The sequence below is a fragment of the Lontra canadensis genome, unplaced genomic scaffold (assembly GCF_010015895.1).
Source record: "Lontra canadensis isolate GAN:19392208 unplaced genomic scaffold, GSC_riverotter_1.0 scaffold3, whole genome shotgun sequence".
NCBI classification, from domain to species: domain Eukaryota; kingdom Metazoa; phylum Chordata; class Mammalia; order Carnivora; family Mustelidae; genus Lontra; species Lontra canadensis.
Genome location: NW_022630997.1, coordinates 42,608,126 through 42,624,459, shown reverse-complemented (window position 1 = coordinate 42,624,459; position 16,334 = coordinate 42,608,126). Strand labels below are relative to the sequence as shown.

The 16,334-nt window shown below is 37.6% G+C and overlaps 2 protein-coding genes across 6 annotated transcripts in view; one reads left to right on the top strand and one right to left on the bottom strand.

The window, feature by feature from the left end:
- ECD (ecdysoneless cell cycle regulator) overlaps window positions 1–12,208 on the bottom strand; it is a 36,512-nt gene extending 24,304 nt beyond the window's left edge. The window contains exons 1-7 of one of the 2 annotated variants that reach the window (XM_032840627.1): window positions 12,167–12,208; window positions 10,709–10,926; window positions 7,645–7,762; window positions 4,421–4,508; window positions 4,126–4,304; window positions 2,184–2,376; window positions 1,502–1,630 (exon numbers count right to left, since the gene is read on the bottom strand). In XM_032840627.1, the coding sequence (XP_032696518.1) occupies window positions 1,502–1,630; window positions 2,184–2,376; window positions 4,126–4,304; window positions 4,421–4,508; window positions 7,645–7,762; window positions 10,709–10,913 (912 nt within the window). In that variant the 5' untranslated portion in view covers window positions 10,914–10,926; window positions 12,167–12,208. The other variant, XM_032840634.1, reaches the window with a different exon arrangement.
- A 211-nt stretch (window positions 12,209–12,419) lies between these two features.
- The window catches only part of FAM149B1 (family with sequence similarity 149 member B1), an 86,120-nt gene continuing 82,205 nt past the window's right edge, over window positions 12,420–16,334 (top strand). For all 4 annotated transcript variants that reach the window (XM_032840574.1, XM_032840564.1, XM_032840581.1 and 1 more), the window contains exon 1: window positions 12,420–12,665. In XM_032840574.1, coding sequence (XP_032696465.1) covers window positions 12,619–12,665 — 47 coding nt within the window. In that variant the 5' untranslated portion in view covers window positions 12,420–12,618. The remainder of the gene's footprint in view (window positions 12,666–16,334) is intronic.

The window sequence follows — 16,334 nt, the reverse complement described above, 5'->3', positions numbered from 1 at the left end:
AAAAGATTTCTTGTCTAACAGAAATTATAAATGAGTTCAGCAAGGTCTTAAACATGGAAAGGGAAGGAAGGGAATCACTTCATTTTAATTGTCCTTGGACTAAAAAATATAGGGAATGAGCATGGCAAAATAAGTTAGGGAGATTTCCTGATCACTCTTGAGAAAACTACTATTATCAATTTCTTGCATATCTTTTCAGAAGTAATGTATGCATTCAAGCAGATGTGTAGTCTGCATCTGTATAATCTACTGCATCCTTTTGGTCATTAAATGGCAACATACACTGTTCTAAACCTTGCTTTTTCACTAAGGTATAATCCTTGGAGATCATTTTATATGATCATACAAAGTTAACCATTTCACTGCATAGGCAGACCATAATTTAACTATTCCCCTACCAATAGGCATTACGGTGGTTTCCAATCTTTACTACTACAAATAATGCTATCATGAGTACCCTCATACATCTTTATACACATTTAAAATATACAGAGGATAAATATCTAGAAGTTAAAATGCTGAGCAGAAGGGTTTGTGCATTTATATACTGATGGATATTCACAAATTTTTATGAGACTGAATCAATTCACACTCCCATCAATGATGTTTTAGAGTATCTCCTTCTATATACATTTTCATCAATCCAATATATATTATCAAACTTTCTGATATTTGCCAAATGGTAGAAAACAGTTTTATAGCTTTAAGTTGCATTACTTTTATTATGAGCAAGGGCTAACATTTTTCTTACGTTTAGATTAAAAATCATTTGCATTTCATATCCTGTGGACTCTGTTCAGTTTTTGAACATTTTTTATTAATTAGTATTTTTTTCATACTGACTTATAGGAACTCTATATTAAAGAAATTAGCTCTTTGTAATTTAAATTGCAAATGTAATACTTTCTTCAGGTTTACTATCTTTTGACTTTAGTTATAGGGTTTTTCTTTCCCCCATAGAAAAGCTTAATTTTTTTTTTTTTTTAAAGGAGGGGGAGGAGTAGAAGAGAGAGAGGAAGAGAGAGAATTTTAAGCAACCCTGAGATCATGACCTAGCTAAAATCATAGTTGGATGCTTAACTGACTGAGACACCCAGGTGCCCCAGAAATGTTTAATCTTTAATAATCAAATTTATCAGTCTTTTTATTTTTAATAGCTTCAAGTTTTAAGTCATGCTTAAAAAGGTCTTTCCTATTCAGATTATCAAATCTCGTATATTTTCTTTCAGATTTTATGGTTTCAATGTTCTCTTTTAAGTATTTGGTCCACCTGGAATTTATTTTGGGATAGGTTTGAGGAAATCAACTTTTAATTTTTCAGACAGCTTCACAGCTGTTCTATTATCATTAACTGAATACCCCATTTTTCTGTCTTGTTTAAGATGCCACATTTTACTACATTCTCACAAAAGTAAGGTATATTTCTAGACTTTGCTGTACCACTACTCCATTAAGAGCCCTTTTACCTAAAGGAAGAATATAAAATTGTATGGTTCATTACCAACTTCATGCCCAATTCATGGGCTCGATACTGGGGATGAGATGGAGGAGGCATCTTGTATCCACTCCGCCGGTCTGGCACAAACTTTTGTTGTACCAACTGTGCATACAGACATTTAGTGAAAGTCACCTGGACATTGGAACACAAAATACATGAGTCTTCCTGAAAGTAAAAATTTGACCATCATTTCACAGTTCATAATTTTATTTATGAGCTTGTATTCGTATGAAATGCAAAGATCTAACCTACTCACTGCCAACATTTTTTATTAACAGCTTTACTGAGATATAGTTCACATGCCACAAAACCAACCTTACTGTCTACTTTTTAGTAATCACTAATGGAATTCTTCTCATTAGTTACATTATATGGCAATTTGGGTGGATAGAAGATAAAGAATAATTCTCAAGTCTCTGGAAGAAATGAAATGTCTTATTCTTAAGAAGAAAAGAAAACAGGAAAAATATGGTCAGAAACTATCTAAGAAACATTTAGATATAAAATAGGAAATGAAGTCTCTTGAAATCTTCCTCCATGGATGGGAGAAAAGAAAAGAGAAAAAAAGTATATTAACTTGCCATGAGGAAACAGAATTATTTCCAGTTTTTTCTACTGCATAATTAGAATGTGTTTTACTCTCTTTCCAGTGATAGAAACTTAATGACCAAGAGAGCTATCTTACCGATGTCATTATTCGTGTTTCAGGCAAGAAAGTCTTGAAAACACGACAGGCTCTCAGGTCAATGGGGTCCCGTAGGTAAAATGCCTGGACTCCTGCAGCCACCAATCTGGGGCGCTGCTTTAACACTGCTACAATGCCAGCTGGAAGGAAGCAGTGTGCGCGATGAAGAGAGGCTTGAATTTTTTCTGGGTATCTGTGACAGGCAACATATCATTTTTATTTATTTTCATTTATTTATTTATTTATTTATTAAAAGATTTTATTTATTTATTTATTTATTTTTAAAAAGATTTTCTTTATTTATTTCACAGAGGTCACAAGTAGGCAGAGAGGCAGGCAGAGAGAGAGAGAGAGAGAGAGTGAGGAGGAAGCAGGCTCCCTGCAGAGCAGAGAGCCCAATGTGGGGCTCGATCCCAGGACCCTGGGATCATGACCCGAGCCGAAGGCAGAGGCTTTAACCCACTGAGCCACCCAGGTGCCGCTATTAAAAGATTTTATTAATTTATTTGACAGAGAGACAGCGAGAGAGGGAACACAAGCCGGGGAAGAGAGAAGGGAGAGAGAGGAGAGAAGCAGACTTCCTGGTGAGCAGGGAGCCCAATGCAGGGCTCAAACCCTGGATCCTGGGATCACGACCTGAGCCAAAGGCATACGCCCAATGACCGAGCCACCCAGGTGCCCCATAATCATTTTTATTTTATGATGTGTAAACATCTAGAATTCTTCTACCATTTACTTCCTCTTATATTGTCTTAGTTCATCAAGAGTAAGAGGTACAATGACAAGGAAGGTGAAGTTAAAGCTACCACATACACTAAAAACTGCTGAAAAGAAGAGAGAGAAAGAGAAAAAGTAGGAAAAAATGGAAAATAATGAAAAGGAATTACGGTAGTTCAATAGGGGCACCTGGGTGGCTCACTGAGTTAAGCATCCGCTTTTGGCTCAGGTCATGATCCTAGGGTCCTGGGATTGAGCCCCACATGGGGCTCCTTATCATCGGGGAGTCTGCTCCTCCCTCTCCTTCTACGCCCCCCACTCCATGCTGTCTCTCTGTCTACAATAAATAACAAAATTCTTTAAAAAAAAAAAAAAGGTAGTTCAATAAAGACAAAACAAAAACCCTACTATTCTTTGGAACAAGGATAAAATCAGAGTTTATTCTTCTAAAACAATGGTACAAAGTATACGGAACAAAGTTAAAAGAGATTTTATATTGTTAAAACCTGAATGGTGCTAAACATTGAATAGGTGCTCAAATATGAAAGGCCAAACTAACATGTTATTAGGTAAAGGCTGTCCTGTGAATAGAGCCTGAAGTGTTCCACATAGGTCAAAGAATGCCATCCCTGCCCTAGAACCACAGAGTACATTGTGCTCCCTTAGGTTTTCATTCCTATTGGTCTCAAAATTTTTATCTATGGATATAGATAATACTTAGCTACAGTATCTAAGTAAATAAATGCAAAAATATTGGGACTAGAATATTAACACCTATGAATGAGAATTAAAAGATGTATCTATTCCTTAATTATAAAACATGCAAGTGTATCTATTTTTTTTTTAAGGATTTTATTTATTTATTTATTTATTTATTTGACACAGAGAGAGAGAGAGAGAGAGCGCGCGCGCGCGCAAGTGAGAGTGAGCACAAGCAGGGGGAGAGGCAGAGGGAGAGGGAGAAGCAGGTTCTCCACTGAGCAGGGAGCCCTACATGCAGCTCAATCCCAGCACCCTCAGATCATGACCTGAGCCAGGGGCAGATGTTTAACCGACTAAGTCACCTGGGTGCCCCGGAACATAAGTTTAATCTGTTAGCCACTTTCATGAAGGACGAAGACAAAATGAAAATGAACTAGCTGAAAGAAATTCTACATGCAATGAAAGACTTGAGCTGCACTAAATCAAAAGACTCCTTTACTAACAATGAAAATATTTTCCTTACCCTCTGATGCGCCTATTCACAGCAGCTCGTATAGATTCTGAAGCCAAAATTTCTTCTGGGTGTGTTGAGATTATATTCAATGCTTGTGGGACTGCTGGGGGTGTGGTGGGTAACCAGGGCACTGCTCCAGGTTTCCTTGGAGCAGGAATGATGCACAATTCTCCATGGTAGAAAAACACCTGCAAAATGAGACATTTTAATTTTCCTTCTGGGTACTGACAAACTCTAGGTACATAAGAAAAATGTTACAACAAGATTTCATCTCTGTAAATTTTCCAAATTTGGGTATACTTACCCTATTGGCACTATTATCAGGATCCAACCATTTAGGGAGAAAGTCAGCAGCTTCTATTAACAAGAATTCACCATCATTGTCTTCAATCCTGATGCAAAAGAAATTCCAATTATGCATTCAAAAAGCATATATATGCAACTAATCAAAACACATTTATTCTAATATTTTTTCTTTCATTTTAGTAAATACCTGAGTACATGCTATGTGTAGGTTATAATAATGAAGCAAATAATACGTAAGACACTGAAGAAAGTACTGAAGGAGATTCTAAAATTGAAGGAGGATTTGGAGGAGATGATAAGGAGAAAAAGTAAGTATATAAATAACACCAGACAAAAATATGAAAAATATTAAAATAATCACCTAGCGCCAAGATTAGGAAAGCATTTATGGAAGTTACCTGGACCTTGAGAGATACTTTTGTTTTGCCTCATTTTTATCACTTTCTTAAATTTAAAATTTTTTTAAAGATTTTAATTTTTTAATGATTTATTTATTTACTTTAGAGAGAGAAAGCATGAGCATGTGAGCAGGTGGAGGGGCAGAGGGAGAGAGAATCCTAAAACAAGTTCTCCCACTGGGCACAGAGCCTAGTGGGGCTCGATCCCAGGATACTGAGGTCATGACCTGTGCCAAAATCAAGAGCTGGCTGCTTAATGAGAACTGAACCACCCAGGTACCCCTAAATTTAAATTTTTGAATAGGTAAGACTTCAAAAAATACATAAAAAGTTACACAATGAAAAAGTTTCCTTCCTACTTTTGTCCTTATATGCCCCTTTCTTACCCTCCAACCACTGTTATTTCTTGTTTATCCTTCTAGAGATTCCTTATGCATAATTTCGCTAATAGGAATATAAATTCTTATTTTCTCCTCTTGTCACACAAAAGGTAGCATAGTTTATATACTGTTCTAGGGTTTTTTCCCTTTTAATGGGTGGCTATAAGGAGAAAGGAGAGATGTTCTTGGGAGAGGGAATAGTATAAGCAAAATCATGGAGGTGGCTATTTAAGGTGGATATCTGGAGAATGACAATTAGTAAAAAACAAGACTAGACATGCACAGTTATGGGGCACTTAGGTGGCACAGTAGGTTAAGTGCACAGCTCTTGGTTTTGGCTCAGGTAGTGATCTCAGGGCTGTGAAACTGAGTCGGGCTCCTGGGTTGGGCTCCCAGAGTCTGCTTGAGATTCTCTCTCTCCCTCTCTCTCTGCCCCTCCTGTTCGTACTCTCTCTCTCTCTCTCTCAAATACATAAATCTTTAAAAAAAAAAAAAAAGCACAATTATATCATTTTGTGAAGAGCTTTAAATGTTAGCAGTCAGGTCGCCTTGGTGGCTCAGTTGGTTAAGTGTCTGCCTGCAGCTCAGGTCATGATCCCAGGGCCTGGGATCGAGCCCTGCATCAGGATCCCTGTTCAGTGAAGCGTCTGCTTCTCTCTTTCTCTCTCTCTCCCTCTGCCTCTCCCCCTGCTTGTGCTCTCTCAAATAAATAAATAAATAAATAAATTTTTTAAAAATGTAAGCAGAGTCAATGAGAATGCACTTAGTTTTCTGCACAAAAAGAATGAAAGGTTTCAAACCAGGGTAGAAAACGGTTAGAGCCCTACCTAAGGAAGATTAACTTGTCAGAGACATAGAGGAAGTTCTTCCTTTTTCTAATTTGTTTAAAAAAACTGCTAAGACAATAGATGTTTATTACTGAAAGGGCTTTACAGGTCTAGTGTAGGTATGAGCCATCATAATATACAGATCAGAATCTGGAGCAGCTGCCTTCAGCTCAGATCATGATCCTAGGGTCCCAGTATGGAGCCCAATATCAGGCTCCCTGCTCGATGGGGAGTCTACTTCTCCCTCTCCCTCTGTTCCTCACCCACTAATGCTCTGTGTGTGTGTGTATCTCTCTCTCAAGTAAATAAATAAAATCTTAAAAAAAATAAAATAAAATAAATATCAGAATCCACACACAAAAGGCATTGCTCTCTCCCTAATATGCATGTAAAGACAGAAACGAGTATCTCTGTGTTTGTTTCCTTATAATTCTATCATTTATTGGGAAATTACTGCTAATTATTTTTAGGTATAATAACAGTAGTATATAAAATAAGCATTACCTCTTATATTTACATCTTAACGTATTTAAAGACCAATGGAGTACTGTTGGTGATTTGCTTTAAAATAATCTTGCTATGTAACGGGGGAGTAGGGGAAATGTATAGATAAAGTAAGAATATCCATGAATTGACCAATGTCAATTGTCCAATTACAAAATTGTTGAAGCTGTGTGACAAGTACATATGGGTGCATTCTCTCTACTTTCGTGTTTGAACTTTTGATATAATAATGTTTTCAGAGTTGTTTTTCTTTTTGTTTTGCTGGGAAAGAGGTTGGAGGAATAGAACACAATTTGGGGGCTGACAGGAAAATGAGGATAATATGTGGAAAATTAGGTGAAATACCCTCTGTTGACCCAACTTGGTAATTACAGAGAACTATCAGTTCCCATTTTAAATACATTTAGAATGCAGTGTTATCTACTTTGCTTTCAATATAATTGTTCCCTAACTTTTTGTTAAAATTTTCTGTATTTCTCAAAAAGATATACAGTTAAGGTATAATAGAGGAAGACACTGTAAAGAAATTTGTAAAATATGTATATGTACATACAAATGGGATTTTTTTGCCTATGATTTTTTTAAACTGTAGTACACCCCTTGGTATTGTTTGGATTTTTTCTACCATCTGTATTTAGCTTTTTTTTTTTTTTTTTAAAGATTTTATTTATTTGAGAGAGAAAGAATGAGTCAGGGGAAGGACAGAGGGAAAAGCAAACTCCACACTGAGCAGGGAGCCTGACATGGAACTCAATCCCAAGACCCTGGGATCACCACCTGAGCTGAAGGCAGATACCTAACTGACTGAGCCACCCAGGCATCCTTGTATGTATTTAGTCTTTCATAATGAGAATTATTTTTAAAAAACTAAAATAGGAAGGTTTTGTTTAAAAATTTTGGAAGTTAAGCTCTCCAATGTACTTTAATTTTTTCCTCAACTAAAGGAAGTTACAACCACAAAAGAAAAGGAAGAAAACACAAAGTCACTTTCAAAATCTATGTCTCAAATTTGTATAGTCTCCACCAGATTACCGAAAAAAAATTTATTAAATGGATAAAAATGTAGTCAGTCTCAACAAGAGAATTCCTTTAGATTATTAAAATAACTAATACCTTGCTACTAACTCTGGAAATTCCTTTGTAATCTGCTTTACTATATAAACAATAAACCATTCATCCTCAATGTTATCCCCAAACTTTGTCATGCCAAATATATGAGCAGGAACATCTCCTAAAAACAAGAGAAAAGCAATCATATAACCAAATAAATTTGTCAGTGCACATAAAAATACAAGTAATCATTCAAATAAACAAACATTGACTGACTGACCATGCTGTAGGTACCATACAGGAGCTGGGGTTGTAATCCTGAACAGGATATAAGAAAGCCTGCTTGTGAGGACCCAAGGGTCTAGACAACAGGAGATGGACCGCCATGCCATCTCAAAACAAGATGAAGAGATGTATGCACTGAGGGGGATGTGAGCATAAATAATGTGATATCTGAGCTATGCTCATTTGGAGGAATGACAGGGGTAGGTTTTCCAGAAAGTGAGAACAGCATGTGCAAACATATATAAGCATGGAAGACCATAATAGTGTTCCGGGGATATCAGGAAGCTAGATTTAGATGGGGTAGAAGTTTTTTAAACAAGTGCAACACTCAAAAATATGCGGAACTTAATACACTTTTAAACAATCCAATGGATCAAAGAAGAAATTACAAGGGAAATTAGAGAATACCTTGAGACAAATGAAAACAAACATGTAACATACGGAAAGCAGTGCTAAGAAGTTTATAGTTATAAAAGATCTCAGATCAACAATCTAACTTTAACCTTAAGGAATGAAAACAAGAAAAGCTAATCCAAAGCTAGCAGAAAGAAGGAAATAGTAAAGATTAGAATAGAGATTAATGAAACAGAGAATAGAAAAATAGAAAAAAAAAACAAAGTGATTTGGTTTGTTGAAACATTACAAAGTTGACAAAATCTTAGATCAGTAAGAAAAAATGGAGATGTAAGTAACTAAACTCAGAAATGAAAGAGGCGACATTACAACCTATACTACAGAAATAAAAAGGACTATAAGAGAACATTATGAACAACTGTAGACCAACCAACTGGAAAACTTAGAGGAAATGAGTACATTCTTAGAAACACACAACCTATCAGGATCACTGGGGCACCTGGGTGCCTCTGGGGGTTAAAGCCTCTGCTTTCCACGAAGGTCTCAGGATCCCAGGCCCCCCTCCATATAAATCAGGCTCTCTGCTTAGCAGAGAGCCTGCTTCCTACCCCCACCTCGCCCGCCTGCCTCTCTGCCTACTTGTGATCTCTGTCTGTCAAATAAATAAATAAAATCTTTAAAAAAAAAAAAAAAAAGACTGGATCACAAAGAAATAGAGAATCTGAACAGACTTGTTACTAGTAAAGGACATTGAATCAGTAATCAAAAACTTCCCAACAAAGAAAAGCTCACTAGAGAATTTTACCAGCATTTAAAGAAGAATTAACATCAATCCTTTTCAAACTCTTAAAAACAACTGAAGAGGAGGGAACACTCCCAAACCCATTTTAGGTCAGCATCACCCTCATACTAAAGCCAGACAAAGACAATACAGGAAAACTATGACCAATATCCCTGGTATACTGATGCAGGAATCCTCAACAAAATACTAGCAAACTGAATTCAACACACTGAAAGGTTATACACCATGATCAAGTAGAATTTATTCTTGGAATGCAATGTAATGCATATGAAAATCAATCAATGTAACCAACCACATTAACAGACTAAAGGTCAAACAAGCACACTGTGAAGTGTCCCAAAAGTTCCCATAGCAAAAAAAGTAGAACAGCCCAACCAACTCTTCTCTGCACCCCAGATCTCTCAAATTTCTTCAACTAAGAGAAGCTCCAATTAGTGTCTACTTTTATCTACCTTATATATTAAACTTCAATTTGAACTTTATCCAGCAGCAATAGGTAACTAGTGAAGGATGTTGGGCAAAAGACTGATGTGATCAAATTTGTGTTTTACAAAGATCACTGGCATCAGTGTGAGAGAAGAACTGGAGATACAGGAACCAGAGTTTATTCAGGTGGCTGCTGTGGTCTTTCAGATGAAGAGGTAAATAGGGTCTAGATTGTAGCCAAACAAATGTACAGAAGGGGTCTTACTTTAGGAGTAACCATACTAGGATTTAGTGCTTGATAGAACATGGTCAAGTGAGCAGTTGAGTGTAATTTTGAATTATTAACAAACTGAATAACTAGGTAGATAACATCATCATTAAGCAAGACAAGAGAACATTGGGCAAAAATTATTTTCTAGGAAAAAGATAAGGAGTTGGTTTTAGCATGCTGTGCTAATGTGATGATGTTCTTGCCAATAAATATCACATGTCTTTCAGTGAATAAGGGTTCAATAAAATTAACAACAGGGAACACATTTGGCAACTGCCAGCCAAAAGATAACAGATAAACACTACACTGAGACCTAGACTGACAGTATCAAGATGCCAGACTCCTGATCTGAAAGAAGACCCTGCATGAATAAGAGCCATGGTCACCTATTCGTGCCTCATTTCACTAAAGCTATATGAAATGATAAGAAAAAGTGCCATATTTGGCCAGAGGTCACATATCAAGCAAGAACAACACAGAGAAGGAGTGAAGCAACTTCAAAATGATTCTGAGAGGCAAATAATGGCCATAAGCCCAATTATTTCTCTTTATAAGCCAGGCAGAGCCACATAGTTTCACAACTATGTCAAACAAGGCAGCCTACTGAACACATGATCAAGAACAAGGAATATAGAGTAACCACTAATGGAAGCTATGGTTAAGGAAGCCAGATGCCTGAACCTGTTTAGTATAGGTACCTAGATATACTATAGCACAGAAGAGTAAAGTTCCAAAAAACAGCCATAGTCTAATAATGTTGAGTATATATTAGTTCTCAAGGTAATTACTATTAGAAAGCTTTCATCAAACTAATTTAAAAAAAATTTTTTTTGTAAGTTTACGGTTCTAACTAAATATAGGCAAGCATCACTAATCAAAAAAGTTCAGGTTATAAATCTCCTTACAACACTGAGAGAACTATGGACTATTATAGATCACTGGACTCAGAAGTCACACGTATCACATCAAAATAAGTAAAAGAGCCTTACCTTTCCCAGGTTTATATTTGAGATTGAAAGGCTGATTCTGCCAGATATAGGGGACCAGCAAAGGTGCAAAATGAGTCATTATCCTCTCAATATACTTCTGAAGAATCTCTTTGTGTTTTTCTGGGTCCCTTGGTTCATCTGGTATCAGGAATAGGTGATACTCCACCGTGTCTTCCACTGTAGCAAGCTTCATATTTTCCTCCATTCTTCTTTGAAAACTACATTTAAAGTTTCAATAATATAAATCACATAGAATAATGTAGAAGTAAAATTCAATTCTCTGAACTATTAGACATGATTCCATTGTTTTCCAAAATTCAGTTATCCGGATGCTATCATTTAATTTTTTGATCAAGTATGAATAGTAACACCTATTTAATATTCTTGTAATGATGTTTTATACTTAAGATTATGTTTTCATACTTGAAATTATATTAAAGGACATAATACAGTAAATGGAAATCGAGTATCACATTCCCAAATTAACTAATAGCATGCAAGAATAAAATAAAAAACGTTTTGAAAAAAATACATTAAAAAAAAAGTTTACCGTCATACTAACATTTGCATGTGAATCACACTTTGAGAAGCACAACAGTAACATCTTATGTTTAAATACTATCAAAAGTCCCAGTTCTGCCACTAATCAGTTTTGTCACTTTGAGCACCTCAATTTCTCTTTCTGGGGCTTTTTCCTCAACTGTAAAATGAGAGTGTTACTCTTTCACTTCTAAATTTCTCACCCAGTTTAAATTGTTTTTATTTAAAAGCTCTTTAGGGCAATCTCCCTCACTCTGAAGAATTTAAATCTCTTTTTATGAATGTTGAAGGGCATAGAGGAACCCAAAACCACAAAATATTCATGTCCTATCATCTCACACCAAAATAATTTGTGCATGGTTCTTTATCGTGCAGCTGTCCTAAAACTGCCCCTTTTTCGGGGGTGGTGGTGGTGGTGATGGTGGTGGTACATAACTCCGGTATGTTAAGAGGCGGTAGGTATCTCTAGGTTCTAAGGGTTTTTCCCTTAAAACAAAAGTACTCGCTTACTATTGCGGCCAGATGAGGCTTGGGAAAGGGAGGAACTGTACTGGATGGCCCATTCTAAGGCACAATTCGAGTTCGATTCTTACTCGGTTTTCTCATGGGCTAATAAAACGAGGTCGAAAGGAACCTGCAGCTTCTAACCAGTCTGTCCAAATCATCACTTGGCTTCTCAACCCAGAGGGACAGATAATTCCATCCACCCAACCCATAATGCCAAGCACATTTTATGAAGAAACTGTGTCAGAACTCGAAGGGACTTTTAGGTCACGCAGGCTAACTCCTTGCTGTACAAGTGAGAAAACTGGCACATACAGAAGCGACCACGCAGTCGAGGACTGAGCGGGAGTCTAGTGCTCTTTACTCCGACTAAACTCCCTCCCTCCATTCGACAAAGAAGCCAATTCCGCTTACGATTCTCGCGTCTCCCCCACGCGTCTCCGCTGCGGAACTTTCCTGGACCACCCCTCCCACCGCGTGAGCCGGTCGGGAGCTGCCAGTAGCTACCTGCCAAAGCCTTGCCCAAGGTCAGTCCAAACGGCTCACGGCTACCTGAGGCCAGCGGAAGCGCTGAAAGACTCCCTCGGGCCCGGAACCCAGGTGGCGTCACTGCTGTGCGTCCACGGGAGCATTACGCGGGTGCCCCGGTGCATTCGTCACTTCCGCCCCTGCGAGGAAGCAGGGAGGGCCGAGGACTGGAGGGGTGGGGACCCAGGGAGTGGCGGCGGTCCGGAGTCTAGGCGACGGGGCGTGACGGGGCCGGAAGGTGGAGGGAGGGGGCCGGGTCGGAGCCGGCCGGAGGGCCAGGTCCGGAGGCCCCCACCCTGGCGTGCCCGCCCCCTCCGCGGCAGAGGAGGAAGAGGAGGATGATCTCCAGATACACTCGGAAGGCTGTTCCTCAAAGCTTGGAGCTGTGAGTGGACTGCTCTGCTAAACTAGCCCGGGCCGGGGGAGGCTGAGGCGGGTCTCGGGCGCTCTGGTTGGGGCCCTTCCCAACTAGTGCTTCTCACTTTTCCGTTTCCAGGGCGGGGAAAGGAAAATTTTCATTGGAATTCTCGCCTCCCAGACTTGTCAGATGCTGCCCGGTCTGCCTCCATCTCCAGCTAAGGGCATGTCACTTGTGCTGTCCTAGGACTTGGCTCTTTGGGGCTACACTTCCTGAACTCAGGGACTGGCCCCCCTGCGGCATTTGTAGTTTCCTCAGTGCTTCATGCCTGTCAACGGACGGGCATTGACAAATCGAGAAGTTAATAATAGCTGAGTGCTAGAGAAAAGTTAAGTTTATCTAGTGCCAGGCACAATGCAAAGCTGATTATATGCATTAGCTCACTTAATCCTATCAGCAAGGATACAGAATAGGGATTATTATTTTGCACATTCTACAAATAAAGATCCCAGATTTAAGATTGTTGCATGCCAAAGATTATACAGGCAGAAAGTGGTGGAGCACACAAACCTGGTGTCAGTCTGACCCTGAAGCTTTGGTCATAATCGTTATGTATACTGCTTCCCCACCTCTGAGGTTAAACTTCAGAATCCTTAAGGATAATTTTGCTCTAGAGAGCAAATATTTAAGCTTAAAAACCCACCTCCCACCCCTGGTGAAGTGTTGTAATTAGCAAGTAATGATAAAGTTGTATATTTGTTGATGCCTTATACTTTCAAAAAGACTTTCACATCTTGATCCTTGCAACAACTCTGTACGATGGGTATGATTATCTTTCAGTTTTTCAGAACGTGAAATATTAGAAAGGTTACACATCCTAAGATTATATAACCAATAGGTTTTGAGCTTGGGCTTTTTAATCCTCAAATTCCAACTTTTTTTTTTTTTTTTTGCCTTGGAGCTATGTAATTTTAGCAACCATATATTTAAAAAGTAAATACTAACTATACATGGTAATAGCAAGCATGGGATCTTCAGTCAGTCTGGGTTTCTGACTAGGCTCTTTTCTAGTCATGTGACTTTTCAGCAGATTAATAAATATTTGAGCATCCATTTCTGTAATATAGGACTAAGACTTTCTCTAAAAGCCTATCTAAAGTGATGGCACGGGGCTTGACACATAGTAGATCCTCAGTAATTGGTAATTTCCTGTCCTTTCCCACCTTTACTTGGTACAGTAGCCATACAAAGAAAATCTGTGATCCTTCCTTGCCTTTCAGAAGCTCATTATCTACTAAGTAATAGGATATCTACACAGTAGCAATTCAGATAATAAGCTTTTTAGGAAGTAGAAAAAAGAAAGTAATTTTCCGGTAAAGGGAACAGGAGTTAGCTAAAAATCTGCTTTTATAATTATTCTGACCATTCTGAGAGTAAAAAAAATCATTTGTGGAAAAAATTACTCCAATATAGTTACATTACATTACTTGTTCTCTATTGTTGATTTGATTGATACTCTCTATTCTCTAAAGGCAACTCTCTTCAAAGATGATTCTCTATTTTAGAGGAGTCAGGATGATATGAATAATGAAGACACAGGGGGATTATATGTATCTAAATGACAGTAAAATAAAACAATTTTTACTTTAGGTGTAAGAATATTTTGCTTTGAAGAAGGAACTTTAGTTTTCTTCCTAAATAGTTCCAAATTACAAATATTGAAAAGAGTTAAAAAAAAAAAGCAATCTTCAACATACAGCTTAACACTTAAAAAGTGATAAATTTCAAACATATGTGTAAAGTGAATAATATAATGAACCACCTATCACCTACATTCAACAATTAGCAAAAATTTGATATATTTGCTTCATCTCTCTTATCTTTTTTCAGCCTCTCTGTCCATCGTCTGTAAATAAGAAAGCAAAACCCCAGACACTTACCATTTAACCCTTGTATACCTTAGTGTGCATCTCTAAAAATTATAGGTATTTTCTTTCCTTTTTTTAAGATTTTATTTATTTGAGTGAGAGAAAGAACACGAGCAGGGGGAGGGGCAGCAGGAGAGGAAGAAGCAGACTTTCTGCCGGGCAGGGAGCCTGATGTGGGGCTTAATGCAGGGCTAGATTCCAGAACCCCAGGATCACAATATGAGCCAAAGGCAAACAGACAAATGCCCAACCAACTGAGCTACCTGGGTGCCTCAGTATTTTCTTACATGAAAACAATGCTATGATCAAATTTAGTATTTCTTTGGTATTATCTAATCATCATTTCATGGTCAGATTTCTTTGACAGACTTATGTTTCTTTTTTGTAGCTGGATTCCACATTTCTGTTTACTACCACTGTCTCAAAGACAAGTTTTTCGTTGTAGGATCACTGAATGAGAGAAGTACAAATAGCTCTGCACAAATCCATCCCCACCATTTGAGAAATAATTTCAAGTACAAGCTCTGCTGACTGTGCCCTTAGCTTTATCTTTGTATACAAAAATGGTTCCATTCACTAAAATCTCAAATTATTCATTTGTTTTGAGAAGCCTCAGAGCCAGAGTACTTGAAATTGAATCCTGTCTCCGTTTCATAGATATGACCTTAATTAGGTTACTTAATCTCTCTGTGCTTCACTTTCCTTGCCTATGAGGTAAGAGTATTAGAGATTTATAATATAGATTTGCAAACTGAAGACTCTAAAGAGACCCATGTACTTTGTTTAGCTTATCATGTTCCCTAAACTTATTTTATTGCAGAATTTTGTGGGGGAGGAAAGTCTACTATAGATGATTGAGACTGGAACATATAATAATTGATCCCTTAGTTTAATCTAATGTACAAGTTGAACTCTCTAGAGCAGCTCTGTCCAATAGAAATATAATACAGCCACATATGGAATTTTTAAATTTCAGGTAGTCACGTTAAAAAACAGTAGAAACAGATGAAATTAATTTTTTTACTTTTTATTTTGAAATAATTATGGACTATTACAGAAATCATACAGAGAATTCCATGAACCTTCCACCCACCTTCTCCCAATGACGACAACGTATGTAACTAGTGTAGTGTCAAAGCCAGGAAACTGACATTGGGACACATTTTATTAGAAACTGTGAGACTGGGGCTCTTCGGTTACTCAGTTAAGTTTCAGCTCAGGTCATGATCTCAAGGGTCCTGGGATCAAGCCCCACATCCAACTTGACGGTGGGCTCTGTGCTCAGTGCAGAGCCTGCTTGTCCCTCTCCCTGTGTTCCTCCCCATGCTCTCTTTCTCTTTTTCTCTCATAAATAAATTTCTTAAAAAACCTTAAAAAAAAAAAAAAAGAAACTATGAGACTATTCCAGAGTTGCTGTACCTTTTTACATTTCCATAAGCAGTGTATGAGGCATCTAGTTTCTCCAAATCATCGCTCGCCTTGGGTGTTATAACCGTATTTTGTGTTAACTGTTCTAAAAGGTTTATGGTTATAACTTACTGTAATTTAAATTTGTAGTGAAACTAACTTTAAGAGTGTATTTTTTAACCCAGAATATCCCAAATACTATCATTTTAACATGTAATCAAGATAAAAGTATTGATGCTCTATTATACATTCTTGTTGTACTGAGACATCAGAATCCCGTGTTCTATACTTAAAACACATCTCATGTCTGACTAACTACATTTTTAAAGTTTTTATATAAATTCCAGTTAGTTAAAATACA